This window comes from Bombus impatiens, unplaced genomic scaffold (assembly GCF_000188095.3).
Source record: "Bombus impatiens unplaced genomic scaffold, BIMP_2.2 scf_1183, whole genome shotgun sequence".
Lineage (NCBI taxonomy): Eukaryota > Metazoa > Arthropoda > Insecta > Hymenoptera > Apidae > Bombus > Bombus impatiens.
The window spans coordinates 210,105-228,426 of record NT_177602.1 but is presented as its reverse complement, the minus strand read 5'-3'; the positions used below and the strand labels follow the sequence as shown (position 1 = coordinate 228,426).

General features: G+C 27.0%; 6 protein-coding genes across 11 annotated transcripts; 3 read left to right on the top strand and 3 right to left on the bottom strand.

Annotated features, from left to right (window-relative positions):
- Window positions 1–386: 386 nt before the first annotated feature.
- LOC100746871 (E3 ubiquitin-protein ligase FANCL) lies at window positions 387–2,965 on the top strand. 2 transcript variants are annotated; one of them, XM_012391780.2, is made up of 7 exons: window positions 387–925; window positions 1,017–1,127; window positions 1,230–1,477; window positions 1,560–1,749; window positions 1,859–2,089; window positions 2,183–2,277; window positions 2,495–2,965. In XM_012391780.2, coding segments are annotated over exons 1-7 (1,194 nt in total). In that variant the 5' UTR covers window positions 387–607; the 3' UTR covers window positions 2,496–2,965. The 2 variants fall into 2 exon arrangements, with proteins under 2 accessions (XP_012247203.1, XP_012247202.1); XM_012391779.3 differs by having other exon boundaries at window positions 2,183–2,965.
- On the bottom strand, window positions 2,163–4,730 carry LOC100746754 (NADH-cytochrome b5 reductase-like). Of its 3 annotated transcripts, none has more exons than XM_033323739.1 (5): window positions 4,535–4,730; window positions 3,293–3,648; window positions 2,973–3,204; window positions 2,620–2,831; window positions 2,163–2,527 (listed from the first exon to the last, which is right to left on the bottom strand). In XM_033323739.1, exons 1-5 carry the CDS (start codon window positions 4,720–4,722, stop codon window positions 2,340–2,342), a joined length of 1,176 nt encoding a protein of 391 aa, XP_033179630.1. In that variant the 5' UTR covers window positions 4,723–4,730; the 3' UTR covers window positions 2,163–2,339. The 3 variants fall into 3 exon arrangements, with proteins under 3 accessions (XP_033179630.1, XP_012247205.1, XP_012247206.1); XM_012391782.3 differs by lacking the exon at window positions 4,535–4,730 and adding an exon at window positions 4,291–4,319 and having other exon boundaries at window positions 2,319–2,527; XM_012391783.3 differs by lacking the exon at window positions 4,535–4,730 and adding an exon at window positions 3,810–4,230 and having other exon boundaries at window positions 2,319–2,527.
- Window positions 4,731–4,910: 180 nt separating this feature from the next.
- Window positions 4,911–6,982, top strand: LOC100746633 (proton-coupled folate transporter). Of its 2 annotated transcripts, none has more exons than XM_024371172.2 (6): window positions 4,911–5,101; window positions 5,349–5,609; window positions 5,668–6,017; window positions 6,078–6,357; window positions 6,442–6,624; window positions 6,703–6,982. In XM_024371172.2, the coding sequence occupies exons 1-6, from the start codon at window positions 5,017–5,019 to the stop codon at window positions 6,939–6,941; spliced, it is 1,398 nt and encodes a 465-aa protein (XP_024226940.1). In that variant the 5' UTR covers window positions 4,911–5,016; the 3' UTR covers window positions 6,942–6,982. The 2 variants fall into 2 exon arrangements, with proteins under 2 accessions (XP_024226940.1, XP_024226941.1); XM_024371173.2 differs by lacking the exon at window positions 4,911–5,101 and adding an exon at window positions 5,137–5,191.
- Window positions 6,944–9,103, bottom strand: LOC100744982 (sepiapterin reductase). Of its 2 annotated transcripts, none has more exons than XM_024371174.2 (4): window positions 8,419–8,597; window positions 7,928–8,321; window positions 7,538–7,851; window positions 6,944–7,464 (listed from the first exon to the last, which is right to left on the bottom strand). In XM_024371174.2, the coding sequence occupies exons 2-4, from the start codon at window positions 8,160–8,162 to the stop codon at window positions 7,222–7,224; spliced, it is 792 nt and encodes a 263-aa protein (XP_024226942.1). In that variant the 5' UTR covers window positions 8,163–8,321; window positions 8,419–8,597; the 3' UTR covers window positions 6,944–7,221. The 2 variants fall into 2 exon arrangements, 1 of the variants encoding a protein (XP_024226942.1); XR_002947670.2 differs by lacking the exon at window positions 6,944–7,464 and adding an exon at window positions 8,743–9,103 and having other exon boundaries at window positions 7,650–7,851.
- A 1,510-nt stretch (window positions 9,104–10,613) lies between these two features.
- Window positions 10,614–13,895, bottom strand: LOC100744743 (ras-related C3 botulinum toxin substrate 1). Its single transcript, XM_003493519.4, has 3 exons — window positions 13,296–13,895; window positions 12,872–13,083; window positions 10,614–12,770 (listed from the first exon to the last, which is right to left on the bottom strand). The coding sequence occupies exons 1-3, from the start codon at window positions 13,600–13,602 to the stop codon at window positions 12,471–12,473; spliced, it is 819 nt and encodes a 272-aa protein (XP_003493567.1). The 5' UTR covers window positions 13,603–13,895; the 3' UTR covers window positions 10,614–12,470.
- Window positions 13,896–14,054: 159 nt separating this feature from the next.
- LOC100744383 (phosphatidylserine decarboxylase proenzyme, mitochondrial) lies at window positions 14,055–17,349 on the top strand. Its single transcript, XM_003493516.4, has 6 exons — window positions 14,055–14,911; window positions 15,080–15,209; window positions 15,271–15,541; window positions 15,661–15,894; window positions 15,974–16,262; window positions 16,342–17,349. The coding sequence occupies exons 2-6, from the start codon at window positions 15,169–15,171 to the stop codon at window positions 16,749–16,751; spliced, it is 1,245 nt and encodes a 414-aa protein (XP_003493564.1). The 5' UTR covers window positions 14,055–14,911; window positions 15,080–15,168; the 3' UTR covers window positions 16,752–17,349.
- The last annotated feature ends 973 nt before the right edge of the window (window positions 17,350–18,322 follow it).

The window sequence follows — 18,322 nt, the reverse complement described above, 5'->3', positions numbered from 1 at the left end:
TACAAATTATACAACATGCATAAGTATAAATTTACAATATTACAATGTCTAAAAACTTGTATTTGAAAGTTCAATAATGTAATATAAAATATAATATAAATTATACGAAACAATTCTTGAAATTACAATTATATTACAAACTGTTTATAAACATAAATTCAACTTAATTTTGATATATTAAACTAATAAATTCATGCAATAAATCAAAATAAAACTAATTTTATGATTGATCTACAGTTCTGTCCAATGAGGTAAACATAAACATAATTTCATTGCTACGGCTGCAACTATTGGTTATCGACTAGTGACTTTCGAGTTTCACTATATAGGTTTACTATATAGTTTAACTTCCAGTTATAGATTTTAACACAACTGAGCATTGACCGCTAAATTAGAATATTATAGGTTGTACTATACTTTGTTCTTGTGACGTTGTTTATGTTTGCTGACTCAACTTGGGCGGAGTATAAAACTGTTACATCACATAATATAAAAGTGCATTGGATATCAGATCTATTTGCATTTTGTTTGTGGTATAACATACTTTTGTGAAGGCGGTAGATGTCATATACAATGTTATATCTTATAATTTATATAGACAAGAAGAATGAAAAGTAATAAATTTACCATAATGATTAACAACGATTATAAATCTATGATTCAATGGCATCCAGAAATGATATTAATTTCTAAAAGACCAATGACATGGAAAGGATTTTTAGAAGTTCCATGCATTTCAGGACGAAATATGCGAATTAGGCTAAAATTGATTGTGCATAATTATCCACTACTGTCTAATGCAGAAATTAATTTTGGTAAAGAAATTGCATTCATACGAAATGAAGGATTTAGTGATAAAGTGAAAGATTTAATGCATAATGTCACTAAAGTATCAACATTTCTAAAACAATTACAATTGCTAATCGTGAGTGTGACAATTCTTTGTAACAACCATTTATATCTTATCATTTCATGTAACATATCGTATCATTTATGTAACAATATTTTCCAAACAGAGTAGTTTCATCGACTCTAGTCATGTTATTGAAAATTATGAATATGATGCAGTAAATGACCAAGCAAACGAAATGGTAGCAGAATTAAGAAATTTATTTCAGATACCATCTGTACGTGAAAAATTTATACAATTATTGTTAAAAAAAATTTTTATGTGTCCAAATCTCAGATAATAATTAAATGTTGTAAATGTTGAAATCACATTATTATAGGGAATTAAAGTATCAGCTAATAATACGATAGATATAATTGAATTATCTTTGAACAATGTGGCTGTAAGATTGCAGAAAACAAGCCATAGAACGTGTCCATGGACAGTTGTTTATTCAGATTTACCTGAAATACCTTCTCTTGGGCCTTTCGAAAAGAATATATCAACATTAAATATAGCCAGAAATAAACTTAGATTACAAGTAGAAATGCTTGAGAAGTCATGGTCAAATTTGAAGCAAATTGATCAGTAAGAACATAGACGAGAACATTTATTTTCAATCTTCTCCTCAATTTCTAGTTTAACATAGCTGTTATTTTCAAATGATTAGGAACTGCTGGGTAATAGATCCATTGCCTCCAAAACCAAGTCATCTTTATCGACGAATTTACTTAACACCATCTTTATCAATGTTCATTAAAATAGATCCTTTGAATCATATGGATTTGCCAGAAATTAAATTTATGGGTAGTGATACTGAAGTTGAATCAATGACAGAACTAGTTTCTAAGAATTTATATGTGTGTAATATTTGAAGTATATTGCTAGTTTTACATTATAATAATATTGTAAAATAATAGCATTAAAATATGTTGAAGTATGTAATATAAGTACCAAATACTTTTTCAGAAATGGAATCCAAGCTGTGATATTATAAATAATTTAATGATGTTATTAGATATAGATATATTTCCTCAACAGGAAATGAAAAAGGAAGCTGTTGAAGATTACAATGTTGTTGTTGCTGATGAAGAATGTTGTATTTGTTTTTCCCTAAAATTAGAGAATATGACTCTGCCTGATAAGATTTGTAATAATGAAAAATGTAGGAAACATTTCCATACATCTTGTTTATTGCAGGTATGTTTGTATACATGAAAAAGGATTATAGAGATAACTTTTAATTAATTGTTCAGATCTTATATAATATTTATAAATTTATTTTATTTTCAGTGGTTACAAGCGATTGCTGGAAATCATGTTATATTTGATCATATTCATGGTTCATGCCCCAACTGCAAAGAGAGCATATCATGTCACATTAAATGGTAATACAATTAAATTACAAAAACTACATAACATAATGATTTTTTCTGTGACTCATGTATTTTCATTCAAACACGTGTATATGTATATAATTCATGCATTTTACCCACTGTGCAACAGATTTATTAAAATGACTAGAGCCACATATTAAGATTAATGTAGTACTAGCTATTTTATCTTGAAGTATTTCAAAGATTGATTTCTCATTTAATCTTCCAGATTTTACATCTATACCATGGAGACTGCAGAGATCTAAAATATAAAATACAAGAAAGTATTTTTAATTACATAAAAATGTGATATATTTTTATAGTAAAAAAAAATTTATTTAAAAAATTACTTACTTTGCAATTGTGATATGTGCAATGTACACTTGAAGTTCCAATAATCTGATAAGGTTTGTAGTTCTTTTTTTAGGGGAATCTGCAGTATGTTTTTAAATCCTCCAATGAGATGAATCTTTGTCTCTTCTGATTCATTGTCAACAATTGATTTTGCTATAGGATAAACTGCAGTTATCCCAGATCCCATACTAAACATAATAATTGTTTGAAAACTGGAAAAACATTTAGTATATTTAAAATAATATTCTCTCTACCATCCATTTTGTATTAGTAATACCAAAAATTATATGTTATAAATTTATATTAAGCTAAAAGATAATTGAACAAAATATATAATTTCATAATTTGCATACCTATTGCTTTCATATTTAAAATTTCCATATGGTCCTCTAATACGAACTGTATCACCTACTTTTATGCTTTCTAGATATTGACTAAATTTTCCATTTGGATAAATTCTAATTAGGAATTCAATAGAGTCATCTGTGAAAGAAATTGGTGTGTATGGTTTGGCAGCATCATGTAAATGTAATATAACATATTGTCCTGGATCAATTAATATACTGTAATCTTTATAATTACTTTCTATAAAAGAAGTAAATAATTATTAGTACTATAAACAATTGTAAATAATTTTTATAAATAATATATTTAAAAATAAAAAATTATATACCATTATATTTCAAAACAAGTAAAATATAACATTCAGATATTTCCTGTATACCAGAAACCACAAAATTTCTATACTCATATAAATGTAATACATTTGATCTGTTGTTGATTTTTATATTCTGCTTCTTTTTTCTTTCATATTCTTCGAGTAATTTTTTATGTATATCAAAAATACAAGGATCACATGCACTGTGGCAACAATCTTCCTGTGATGGTGTTACTGGTCTACTATCTTCATTATTGTTATCAGTAAACATACTATATAAGATTAATAAAACCAATTTCAATTTTGTATTTGTTGTCTTATATGTATACAGGATATTCCAAACATCAATGGTCAAACTGTGTGAACTTAATCTACAAGTAAAAAGATGAAAAAATTTTATAAAAATGTTAGTAAATGCTTTGTTGCAAAATTACAAAGAAATATAGTATGCATGAAATAGGTAATATTGTTAATAAACGCTTTGCTGCAAAATTATAAAGAAATATTGTACACATAAAATATGTAACGACACATTTTCATGTGTCATCATGTGGTAACAATTCCGTGTTGTTAATAGTTATAAAACATAGTATATGATATAATAAAAATGATTAGCATCTTTAATTCCTCGCTTCAAAATGTTGTCCTTGTACTTGGATACAGGCTTTATATCAATAAACAATGAAATTAATTATATTACAAAGTTTTACAAAGAGAATTTTGCTGGATTTCAATGACTACGCCGTTACCTATTTTACGCGTACAATATTTCCTTATAACTGTAACAAAGTGTTTATTAACAAATTTATATAACATATTTTTCGTCTTTTTGCCCGTAGATTAAGCTCTGTAGTTTGGTCGTTTAAGTCTGTGACACTCTGTATATTTAATAAACTGGTTACGAAATTAAAATTGTGCAAAATATGAAACAATTTTTTCTATCTCATATTATTAGATTTTGATAAAATAATCTTGTGCTGTTAGAAATGTAATAAATAATATTCTTTATTAACTCATGTTCTTTCATACTTGCAAAATCTTTATTGATACGATGACTATCATTTCAATATCAATTAATGCATATGTATTTTTACCACGTGATTACATATATTTATTCTTCAAAAATCTTTACAAAAATACTTTACTTATTCCTGAATAAAAGTATTGATATACTTTCTACTTTCTACTATACTATAACGTGTCAACGTAAACAATTTTTTTGAAATGTTATGTTTGCCCTTCGCATTAAATACATACATAGCGTATAAACTATCTGCAGTCAGCTGTTCAAATGTCAGAAATGATACACATACAGTTTTATATAAGTGGCATATACATACATAATTAGCATATATAAAAGTGTCACTTTTTTTTATTATGTAAAGATTACGGTAGGATACTAAAAAAATACAGTTTATTGAAACAAAAAATACAATTTCTGACATATCGAAATATCATGTGGTAATCAATGAAGTAAAATGATCTGCCAATTATAAAAGATGACGAAGCATGCGAAAATGATTCGTACAAAGAGATAAGGAACAATACTGAAAAAGATATAAAGTTTCGAACATTGTTAATTATGTTTGTGTGGTTCAAAGAATTACATTTTTTAAATTAAATCAAATATTTTAATAGTCTAATATTATACTACTGTATAGCACAACCAGTATTTTTATATAATATCAATTTATACTGTTGTGGTATTATTATTTATAACGCAATTCTTAAAATATAAGATGGAAAACGCGATCACAGGATGGAAGCGTTATATGCTTGTACAACCATCTATGATGATACTAATAACTGCTCAAGCAATATCAAGTAATTTTGATATATTTTATATATCATATGAATGTTAATTAGATTATATCATGTCATGTATAAATATCATGTATAAGATATTTAACATATGTAAGAAGATATCAAATCATTATTCTCTTCCATATATTTTTATTTCATGTGTAAAATAAATATTTGTATGAAATTTAATTTATTAGCTTATTAATATATTTAAATGAGTAAGCTATAAAGTGAATTGTAATTGACATTACTTTGATTTGAATTGTAGGTAATATTCTAACAGATTTAGTAGTGTATCGTACTTGTAGTATAGCATTAAATATAAATAAAACAGAATGTTTACTATTACATGAAAATAGTAGTTCTGCGGAAGCCTTGAAGATAGATGCTCAAGTGCAACCCAAAGCCAGCTTAATTTTAATGACAAAATCAATTATTGAAAGTGTCATACCTGCTTTTTTATCTTTGTTTTTGGGACCATGGAGTGACATTTATGGAAGGAAGTCTATCATGTTGCCTGGCTATTTCGGTTAGTATTATGTGCTTTAAAAAATAGACATGTATTCAATGTGTGATTTATGTCATAGGTACATCATTAATGTACCTTCTTCTTTCCTTCATAAGTGTTTGGGATGTCAATCCATGGTTTTTATTAATTGCATATATTCCATATGCATGTTGTGGAGGATTTGGCATAATTTTATTAGGTACTATATGTTATCTCACTGATATATCAAATGAACAAGAAAGAGGCTGGCAATTAGCTTGGATGGAAGCTTTGATATCTGTTGGTATTTTGACTGGTATATTGACAGGTCCTGTTATCTTTCGAGCATATGGATATACAGTTGTATTTGCTATTGCTACTATATGTTGCATTATAGCAGGATTGCATATTTTTTTTTTAGTTCCTGAGACTATATGCAGCACAAATTCAGTATGTATTGTGTAATGTCTTGTATATATGCTGCTATTAATATCTTTTTAATATTTGTAGATAACTGTAAAAAGTTTGTTCGATATACATTTGGTCAGGAAACTTATAAGTACATGTACAAAAAAACGCAGTGGTTTTGATCGATATATAGTTTGGTGTTGTATAGCTTGCATTATTTTAATGGTTATTGCTTTACAAGGAGATATGACCATTGGCTTTTTATTTGCAACTGCCAGACTTGGTTGGGATGTAAATAAATATTCTATTTATTTAGCTACAAATATTATATTTTCAATTCTTGGTATAATATTTGGAGTAAAACTTTTTGTAACATATGGAGGTACAAATTAAAATTTGTATGTACATCAAATATTTTTAGAGAGTTTGGTAATTAAAATGTTTGAGTAGAGAAATATTTTCATAGGACTTTCTGAAGAAGTGACAGCTATATTGTCATTATTGTCTTCTTTGAGTGGTTGTCTAGTACACAGTTTTACATTGAAACCTTGGCATATGTACCTGTCTGCAGTTGTAGGAATGTTTGGTGGCATCACTAGTCCTATGATCCGTGCTATAATATCCAAGTCAGTGCCATCAGAGGATACTGGTAAATATTGTTAAATAAGAAAGAAAGTATAAGTTTTTAGTATGAAATTAAGAGAATAATATTTACAAAATTCTGTAGGTAAAATATTTTCCATGACAGTATGTATTGAAACATTAACTCCATTGGTGGCAGCTCCTTTGTACAATTTGATTTATTTACATTTTATGCCACCCATATATCCACTACCAGTTTGGTTAGTTTCTGTAGGAATTTATGCTATTGTAACACTTATTTTAGTAAACATACAAATTCAAAATGCAAGAGCTGACTCTATAAGATATGCATCATTGAGACAAAATAATGAATTATTATCATAAACTTCGATAAAAGATGTTTATTCTAAAGAATTGTTACAGTAATCACAAGGTTATAATGGGAGAACTTAGTATCTTCCAGTACAAACATTTTATAATATTAGTTTATATATATATAGCATATTGTTTGTACGTTTTTATAATGTAACAACAATATCAAATAAAGTGTAAATCATTTGAAGTAACCCTATAAACAGTTTATTAAAATATTCATTTGTTTGCTTTGTGAAATTTAGAAATGATAAGTAGATACAAATAAACTGTATCAATAAATTTATACAATTCATAACTCGTCATAATAATCAACGTGATCACCGGATTTATACTTTTGTTCCTTAAGAACCGTTAAAAGACGATTAACTGTTTGTTCACAAGTCAGAACAGTTTTTTTTGTTAACATATCATTGAACTGTGTTTTAGTTTGCTTGTCAGCAACTTCATTACAAATTTCATAGTACATATCAGTTTCAACTGGTCCTGGTGAATAATTTAAGACGTTGATTTCTGGATTTTCTAATGCAAACACCTGCACAATACATAAATTTAAAAAATATAGAATAAAAATTACATAAATCATTTATACTAATATAAAATATTACTTTAAAGATCATTTCCCGTGCTGCTTTTCCTGAACAATAGTAAGCTAAGCATTTCCCTGGTTGTATACCAAACAATGATGTAATGTTTATAACCAGTTTTTCCGTGTTTGTATTTTCATTGAATATTTGCATAATTACTCCATTTAATATAGCAGGAATAAAAACATTTAAGTCATAATAATTATGCCAGACATTAATGTCAGTCAGATCATTTGTATATTGATTCACACGTCCCATCGTACCAACATTGTGTATCACAACTACTCGATCAAATTGATTTAAAACCTGATTTTTTAAAGATTGCATCACAATATCTAAAAAATATATATTTATAATATATGTACAATTTATCCTATGTATAAAATATATGTATAAAATGTATGTATTTACCATGTAATTTTTCTTTTGTTCCTAAAGCTAAATCAGCACTAACGGTGTCAACAGATATACTTGTAGGAATATTTTTTGCTGTTTCTTTCAAAGCATTCAGATTTGTTGCTAATAAAAGTATATGTGAACCTTTTTCTAGGATCGAACCAACAGATATTGCAAGTTGTTTTCCAATTCCACGGCTTGCACCAGTGACTACTAAAAATACCTTTCCTGATAACACTTTGATCGACATTTTTTTAAAGCCTTAGTTCTGTTTTCTTTTGTTTGGTAATTTGCAACTTATTTATTTTTTTAATATCTCTGTAGCAATTTCTTCTTGTTGTGCAGATTCACTAATAACTTGTAGAACATCTGCTTTTAAGAGGTGAACTAATTCGCTAGCGGTTAGTGCCTAAAATAAATATTACAAATGTCAAATATAACAATATAATTAATAATAAATACATTTTTAACAATAAATGTAAATTATTTATATTTTTTATAATTACCTGTAAATGAGGTGCTATATGTCTTATTAAAGGATTTGATGCAAATTCAATTTCTTCTTCAGTTTCAAGCTTATACCCAGAAGTTATTAAACGTGCAATGGAATCTTCCTTTGCTTCAAATAAGGATGTTACAAGATCTTTCTTTGATGTGCCTTTTTGAAGACTTTTAAGTCTGGAATCTATAACATAATTTTACAGTTCCAGATAAGAAATTAAAAGAAAATAAAAGATTTTAATATGGGATTAGAAATTACAATATGTTACATAACACGTATAATTATAAAAATAAAAAAAAATAGAAGGTAATAGATTTTTATAACTTACAAAGTTTTTCCAAATATTCCTCTGAATCGGCTAACTTGATATGTTGCGTTTGATTTTCTACAAAAGAATCTTCGAAACAATTTTTACATTTATCATTACTGGATGCTGGAACATCTGTTCCACTCCATGGATCATTAATATCTGTCTTCATCTTTTCCGTAACCAACAGATTTTCATAAATAATTGAACAGAATTCGATAGAATTTACTTATTTTGTTTTGTATAGAATTAACAAATATCTACTTTTTCTGATTTACGATGGTATCTAGGGTATTCTAGGTTACTTAATCGTGTAAATAAGTTACATATATTTATTTTCACTGACATCTAGTAATCAATAAAGTGTCTATACATTATTATCAGAATGTTTTTTCAAATATAACTCTATTAATTTTTAAAGTATTATTTTCTTCGCAAATAGATCTGGAAAAATGTTTGATTGACATATTAATATTTTAGAGTTCTATTTATTAACATGAATATTTGAAATAGATTTTCATTTTCGTAATTAAATTTACGAATTATATTACTTAACGAAGATGTGCAAAGATAAAATTTTAGTTTGAAAATTATGTAATTACGAGTTATTGATAAAATTATGATTTTAAGATTTGGACCGAAAATTAAAAGCTGAGATATTTTCAAATTAAAAATTTCTGAATGTGAAAAAACTATAAGTATTATAAAAATATAAAATTACTTAGAGATTTATAAATACTCTCATTCATAGTTCTGATACATTTTGAGATAATCATTTATAGGAATAGTATCACAACTTTTGTTCTTTTACATATCACTGTTATTAAATATTTTATAATAAATGAATTACAACTTTTTATGTGAGTAATTTATTATTGGTGTACAAATATATAATAAAAAAACACTCAACACAAATTTGATATGATCAAAAAGCATAGATTGACATAGAAAAATGTTTACAAAAATATTATTTACTTTATTATATAGTATAAGCAATTAGTAATACTATTTATTACAACATTGAGATACTTCAGTCTAAAATAGTTTGTCTATATGTATGTGTATAACATATATATTATTCCATAATAAATACCATGTTCGTGTGGAAGTCATGACAAAATGATATGATTTTATATACATTAATTCATATAATATTTATGAATATGCTTAAGTACTTTTCTTTTTTCATTTATAATAAACATTATGATACAAAAATGTGTTTACTAGGCTGTCTAATAAATATTTTTAAAACATTTTAAAAGCATATAAAAATATTGAATTACAAATATAACACTGCAACTAAAAGAGTTTCATAGATGTAAAATCAAAATAAAAAATGTAAAAATATTAATTTAAAAAATTATAATTGCAAATACTTTTCGGTACACTTTAAGAACTGATACCTATTATACCTCATTTTTCTAGTAATGTATTAAAATGGATATTGTACACATTTCTTAGCAGCAAGAAATTACATAAAAAGATAATATGCATATTATATTTACATACAGACATTAATTGTATGTATACATTATTTTCTTTGCATTTAAAGCATATATTCAATTTATAATGTTAATATCAAAGATCCAGGAACATTGATTCTGTAAGAAGCAGCATAAGTAAAGCTTGAAACTTAATTAAGACAATTAGTTCCATGTTCCGTATGCTTTAAAAATATTGTGTACAGAGTTTGTCAAACTACGTAGTTACAGGTATTTCAAATTTACCCATTTGCAAAATATATAAATTAATTGTCATTTAAAATAAAAAACTGGAGGGTCACCTTTATACTTGTCTAAGATAAATTATTTTAAAATACATCAATTTGAGCAAAAATTATAGTGTGTTCAATTTCGAACGTTAAAAATATTAAAACTGAAGAAAGAGTAGAAATCACAATAGGCAGAAATGTACAAGATGTCATTACAGTATTTGATTGTAAGAATGTTATATTAATCTTAAAGAAATAACGTTATGAAAGCATTTTTCTAACAATAATTAATCTAAATATTTTCTCACATATTATTTAAAGATATTTATAAAATCATGTTTTAATACTTTTCCTCCCTACAATTAGTAGAAGATACAAAACTTAAATATGTTAAAACTCTTAACAAGGGAAGTTTCTGAAATATTTATACGAATTATAAACGACGATACTGTAAATATAAACATTATGCTTTTACCTTTAGGTTAGTCTTTATTCTTTCTCTCTTTTTAATTCTTTTATTATTCTAACTTTACTGTTTCTCAAAAGTAATGGTTAGAACTGAAAAATCTAGATAGATAATATTTGCATTTATTGAACATAAATTCACTTCAAATTTAATTGAACTAATTTATGATATGATTTAGAAGTGGATTAAGACTTTTCAACAGTCTTGTACCTTCTTATGTTTTATGTATAAAAATTATAGAATTTGACAAAATTTAAATTTTATAATCACAGCGCTCACTAACATGTTCAATATTATTTTTTAATATTTCACAGAAAGGTTTTGAATATTAGTTCAGTATTATGCTTCACATATATAGAAAGAACTTGCTTGTAAATAGATAAATTGCTTACGAAGTATATATATCATAATAAAAATGTGTTTTTAAATAATTAATTTGATTTATATGTATAATAACAATGTAATATTACAATTTCAATGTGACGTACGTATCGTGATGTATTAATGATGTAAATGAAATTTGTAACTCTTTACATTCTATCATTTCAAGTAAAAATTTTCGAATAATATATAATATTCATTAACATATTGTTTTCTAATAAATAACACAGCTTGATTGTAATGTAAGAATGTAAAGAGTTGATATTTGGAAAAATTGTATCAGGATTCCTATTTTATAGAATCTTTGCAGCATGAAAAACTGTTTAAAATGTTAAATATAGTGCATATTATATAATAATAATAATAATATAACGCGGCAATGATTTGTTTTAAATTCTAAAATTAATGTTCCTATCAATAAAGGAAAAATCACAATAGGCAAGTAGCCAATTACATGCTAGTAACAAAAATATGATTAATGTTATAATAAATTATGCCATATCTGGCTTCAGGAATTTTATGAATGGCGTACGGCTTAGCTATCAGAATATAAATTTTATATCTGTACAAGAAAATAGAAAACTGTGTTTTATATATTTTAGAAAATAGAAAGATTTAACTAATGAAAAAAGTAGAATGTATATATAGAATTATTAACCCCTTAACCTATAACGTCGAGCTGGGCTCGTGGTACGTTTTTCGGGCCAAACATAAGAAACACGAGTTAGACTCGTCGAACATGTTTTTTTCTTGGCCGCATTCGGACGTGCAGATATATTTTTTTGAAAAATATTAAAAAGATACCTTTAAGAATCTTGTTTAATGCTCAATTGGTAGTAATTATTTATGAAACATCTTGCAACATAAAATTAGTTATATCTTGTATAACTTCGAACACTCAGTCTGACTGATCCTGTCGATGGTTACGGCACACGCTGTTGGAACTTAAATCGTAAGACAAGGGGTTAACCAATTCAAAAAACTATTACTCAAGTATAGTCTATTGAAATTTTAGAAAAGTAATCTAATAATAATCTCAGAGTTTGGCAAAAACATGGAAAGTTTGCATATTTTTTAAGTAAAATCGTAGAATTATATTGCTGAGATACTCAGAGAAATTAAAAAATTCTGATAACAAAGTAGTCGCACTTGATCACAGAGAATACTCTAGAGAGTCTAATTAATCAATATTTATGCACCACTAGAAGATCTTTTGCAACAACATAACCATCTGCGCCATAATGGTAAAGGTTTTCTACGTCTATATAATAAACTAGTACCACCTCTTCTCGTGTTAAGAGCACTAACTATTGCTTGGTCAAATGCTTCTTTAAGATCATGTTGAGTTAATGCAGATGTTTCCACGTAACTTACAGCTCCAACTTTTTGAGCTAATTGATGACCCTGTGAACTTGTAATTGGTGTTTGACCATATCTTGCTAATTGTAACATAAGATGTACGTCTGATCTTAAATCACTCTTTGTGCCTACCTAAAATTATTATTGTTTCCATTTAAAATATCTATATATGCACATCAAACTTGTAAATATTTTATATTAAAAATAAATACTTCTATTACAAATTTCATTACCAAAATGATTGGTGCATTAGGGCAATATTTTCGTACTTCATTTACCCATCGAGAAGTTACACTATGATAAGAAGAAGGACATACAACACTGAAGCAGACTAGGAACACATCTGTTTCTGGATAACATAATGACCTTAGAGGATCAAAGTCATCTTGACCTGCTGTATCACATAGCTGAACATTTACTGGTTGACCATCGACATTAACAACCACTGTAACAAATTAAGACATTTGCATGTTTAATATATGTATATAAAACATACATTTTATATATTTATAATTATATCAAGACAAATTCAAATAATTACCCGGATTTTTATACATGACATGCTAAAGAACACACTCACCGTCTTTTTATTACTTTAAATCAAACTTGTCACTATCCGAAATAGAACTTACCAGTGTCATTAGATTTTTAACTAACCATTATAATTATCGAAAGCAGTAGGTACATATTCTCCTGGGAAACCGTTTGTTGAATAAGAGACAACCAGACTGGTTTTCCCAACGGCACCATCGCCTACTAAAACAACTTTGATTCTTCTGTCAAGTGGAATACCACTGTGTTCCGTGCTACTACCATTCGAATTCTGATTCTGTGTCGAGCAAGTTGTACGCTTTGCTTGCAGTTGCATCATCTGTCCATTCTTTAGGAGGGGTTTAGTCCAATTCGTATGCGACGACGGCGGCATTATTTCGCTTTTCACTTTGCTGCAGCCACGAGCTATCATGCATGTACTTCCGAAAAATGTTTTGCATATATAACCTCTATCTAGCGATACAAAATCGATGCAATTGTTGCATCTATCACAAGTTCTTTTTCCGAATCGTCATTTCTCTCTTATCCACGCTGACACTATACTCGTGGCTTTTAAGATCGCGAATCAAGTTTCCGATAAAGAGCACTTCGATACACCCTGTCAAGTATTGTATGTATCGCTCTCGAAAACAATGGGAGAACGTACACCGTCCAGGAAAGATAAAAAAAGAAAAAGGAACTGATCCACCTGCCGCGACGCGGAGCCACCTGTTATTACGCTTTTCTTGTGATGATTACAACCGGTGGCACAGGTACGCTTCACGATTGTAGAAAATTGCTTCTACCTTGATTTTTTCCCCTCTGTTTTCGACCAACATTTTACGTAGTTTTATTTCTTTGGACATTAAGATTGTAGATCTTTATGCATTTATGGGAAATTTGAAAACTCAATTGTGTATATAATACATAAAAATGCAAACAACATAAAATACTCAGAATATATCGTACTTGTTGCAATGTTTATTAAGTTAAATGATTGCCTTCATACAAATATGAATTTGCGTAAATATCTGCAGTCTATGTATGACTAATTAATTATACCAGATCATATCCTGATTAAAGTTATATAATTCAAATTGTATCTCGTGGTATATGAAAAAAATAATTTTGGAGCAATTTTTGATAGCATATAATGGTAATTGAAAGGTAAAGCAATATGCAAGAAAAAACGTAAAACTTGACGAATAATAATATGTAAATGCTTTAATGTAAATTGTGCAATAAAGATGAAAAGGATTATTGCGTATCGTTGACTATAGGATATGAGAAATGTTTTTATGACATTAGCGATTTTAAATTTTGTAAAGATATTAAGGTATAAATTAGCGGAATAAAATAAAGTAAAATGTATAAGTTCATGTCCAAGCCCAACAAAACATTTTTTAACTATATAAAATAATAATCATATTACAAAATATATATTATGAACGTGTTACATATATTGTACAGTTTAATTGAGTAAAGTTTCATTACAGACGATTTCTGTGGTTTCATTAGGTTTCAGCACTGGTATAATATCAGTGGGTTTCATGCATTTAAATAAAATAAGAATAAAAGAATATAATTTTAATGTCAAACTGCTAGATGGCGTTTTATATACGAACAGTATTCGTACAAGTTTGTAGTTAAGAAGATCTTTTGTTCTAATCTATTTTCTTTATCTCGAGTTTTTATAATAATCATTCTTAAGGTACAACTGTTTCTGTAGATGAGTACTTAATGTACGTATGTATAAAAATGTCAAATAAAATATTTCTTGTAAGTTTTTGATATTCCAAATGTATATTTCAACAGGATTAATGTATAAATTTAATTAAAATAAAGATATGTTAAAAATTGTTGAGTATATATGCCTGAATTTTGTTATTTATAAATATATATTTTTGTAGAAATTTGTATATAATTCAAGCTAACCTAAGAGTATAAGGAGAATATAAGAAAGTTTATATATCTCTATGTAATAAAATTTATTTTCAAGATGAATCTTTATAAGATTTATCACTTAATTCAAGATGTGAGGTTTGTAGTCTTATTATTACTTTAATAAAATTATTTATCTAATGTTGTTAACATATTTTAGCAAAAACTCTTGTAAATGTTGTAAGAATATATGTACAAAAAGTAATTTCAAAATTTTAATAAATAAAAAATTGTCAAAGACATATACTTCAAATGTAAGTACTAGTCGATATAAAGATAATTCTTGGTACTCATTTATAAAGCAACGAAAATGGATTGTTCCTTTTGGAATGGGAGTAACACTGTTAACAGCATTACAGTGGAGACATTTGAAAAAACATCCATATACAACTGAGGACAGTAATGTGTACGACCCAATCAATGTTTTTGTGGTATAAATTTTTATTACAATAGCAGCATGATATATTACATTTCAGTTGAACAAAATTTGAGGAAATTAAGGACTATGTATGAACAAGAAAGTTTTGTAGTTAAAATTAAATATTTACAGATAAAATGTTATTATTTCTTGCCATTTCGAGTAATAAGTCGAATATGGGGTTGGATTGCTAGTTTGGAACTGCCAGTTAGTTTAAGACCCACCCTATATGGATTTTATGCAAAAACTTTTGATGCCAACTTAGATGAAATTGATATAGAGTTATCAGATTTTCCAAGTCTTGTTGACTTTTTTGTTAGACCGCTCAAATATGATGCAAGACCTATTGCTCAAACTACAAATATAGTATGTATATATTTTTTACATCAAATTAAGTAAGTCATTTAAATAGAGTAATAAAACGTTATATGTAAATTTATTATAGGTTTCACCTGCTGATGGAAAAGTTTTATATTTTGGACCAGTAACTTCATGTTGTGTACAACAAGTAAAGGGTGTTACTTATAATCTTAGACATTTTTTAGGTGATATAAATACATTTCATTCTGAATGGTCTAAATTTACTAAAGAAGAAGATGATATTTATATAAAATCTCTCTTAAAAAATCCAACAAATCAGCTCTATCAACTAACAGTTTATCTTGCTCCAGGGGATTATCACAGATTTCATAGTCCAACTGACTGGGAAATAGAATTTCGTAAACACTTTCAAGGTTTATTGTTTTTTATATTCCAAAATCTAACTTTAGTTTACATGAATTAAAATTGGGAAGATATTTTTCTTCATTTCAGGGAAGCTTTTAAGCGTTAATCCTAAAATAGCCCAATATTTACCAGACTTATTTTCATTAAATGAACGTGTAGTGTATATTGGTAAATGGGCTGGTGGTTTTATGGCTTATAGTGCAGTTGGAGCGACAAATGTAGGTTCTATAAAAGTTTACTGTGATAAAGACTTACATACAAATGCTCTTAAGTGGCCTGAAGCAAAACGATGGAAAGATGCTAGTTTAGGCTGTACACGTTTAAGTAAAGGAGAATTATTTGGCGAATTTAGAATGGGATCTACTATTGTGTTATTATTCGAGGCTCCAAAAGATTTTAAATTTTGCGTAGAAGTGGGACAAACAATTAAAGTAGGGCAAGCTTTGAGCGTGTGTACTCCTGAAATTGAAGAAAAACAATATGAACATTCATTATGACAATTAATAACGCACGTAGCGCTTGATTGGAAATATATTTGGAGAGTAGATACATAAGTTCTAGAAATTAATTTACTGATATGGAAAAAAATGACTTTTTATGATATTACTGTTATCTCAAATACACTTCAGTGCAAATGATTCTGAAAGAAAATATAATGAGTATTTTATATATTGCACAGTTTGTTAAAAATTTAAATTTTATGAACCTTTAATAAATTCATAAGCAAATTGTAACATAACTAATAATCATTCATAGTTGCCATTTAATATTTGGAGAAATTTAGTTTTTATCAGTGTTGTGTATATGTATAAACATTTTAATAACAGTTCCTTGTATTTTTAAAGTATTAATACATTTAATGTAATATCATCTATTATATGATCATTTATTTTGTAAAACATTACATTCAATGATCATATTTGCAACTTCATAATATACACTCCCTTATGTACTATTTTTAATTTTGTAATTGTTGTAAGGATGATTTTTCAAGTGAAACTAATATTGTAAACATAAGAAATTGTCGCAGTTGTACATCGTATTATAAAGATGAAAGCAATTGCTAATGTTTTCTTAACATCTTTATATCGTTTATATTTTTTAAAAAATAATGTCAAACTCATAACATTGGGAAAATAAAAATATTAAAAAAATATTACATTATAATTATTTAAAGACCTATACTCTTATCCACATAATGAACATGTTTTATATTTTTTATAAAAATAATTATTTATTTACTTATATTATTTATAAAAAAATTATTTACCACGATTTTGAGACTGGATTTCAACTACCCTGGTATTGTTGAACCTTGCAGCTCGAGTCTTTCAATTTGTAATGCTGAAGAGCGTTCTTCATAAATCCTTTATGTTTTGAGGAGAGAAATATGATCTTCGATTTCAAGGTGGACATTCTCCATTTTGGAAACATTTAACCAATATAAGGTTCTGTAATTTTAAAAATAAGATTGATTATAAGAAGCTTATAATAGTTGAAGATAGATCCCATGGCTTTAGGATCATTTGATGAAGACACAATTTTGCAGTTATAACCATTTACTGTATGGTAATTCAACTTCTATCCTATTATTTTTTAAACTATCTTATTACCTTATGTAGTGGCTGATTCGTAAGTATATTTGTTAATATTTTTAGCATAATCATATACATATATATTACCATAACTATCCGACTTATGATATTTATTCATTTTTTAAATATTTTAGTTTTTCTAAAATAATATTCTTTCATCTTATTTATATTAATACAAAGAGAAGCAATTCGCATTAATTACAAAAAAGCACAAGTAGAAATATATCAGTATCAATTATTGTTGGTCAAAGCGTAAAATTTCTTCCAACCCGTTTACAGTTCGTTTACAACCGCTATCGAAATTAATTGTACATTTTATCATTTCTTCAACGCTATTATTGGTTTCAATGCGAATGCTATACATATATATAGGAACCGTGTTAAACACGCTAACCCTGGTTGCAGTAATCTCTTCATTATCGGAAAGGGGAACGCGATCACTGTGCGGGGATTGAAAGACAAAACAGAAAAGT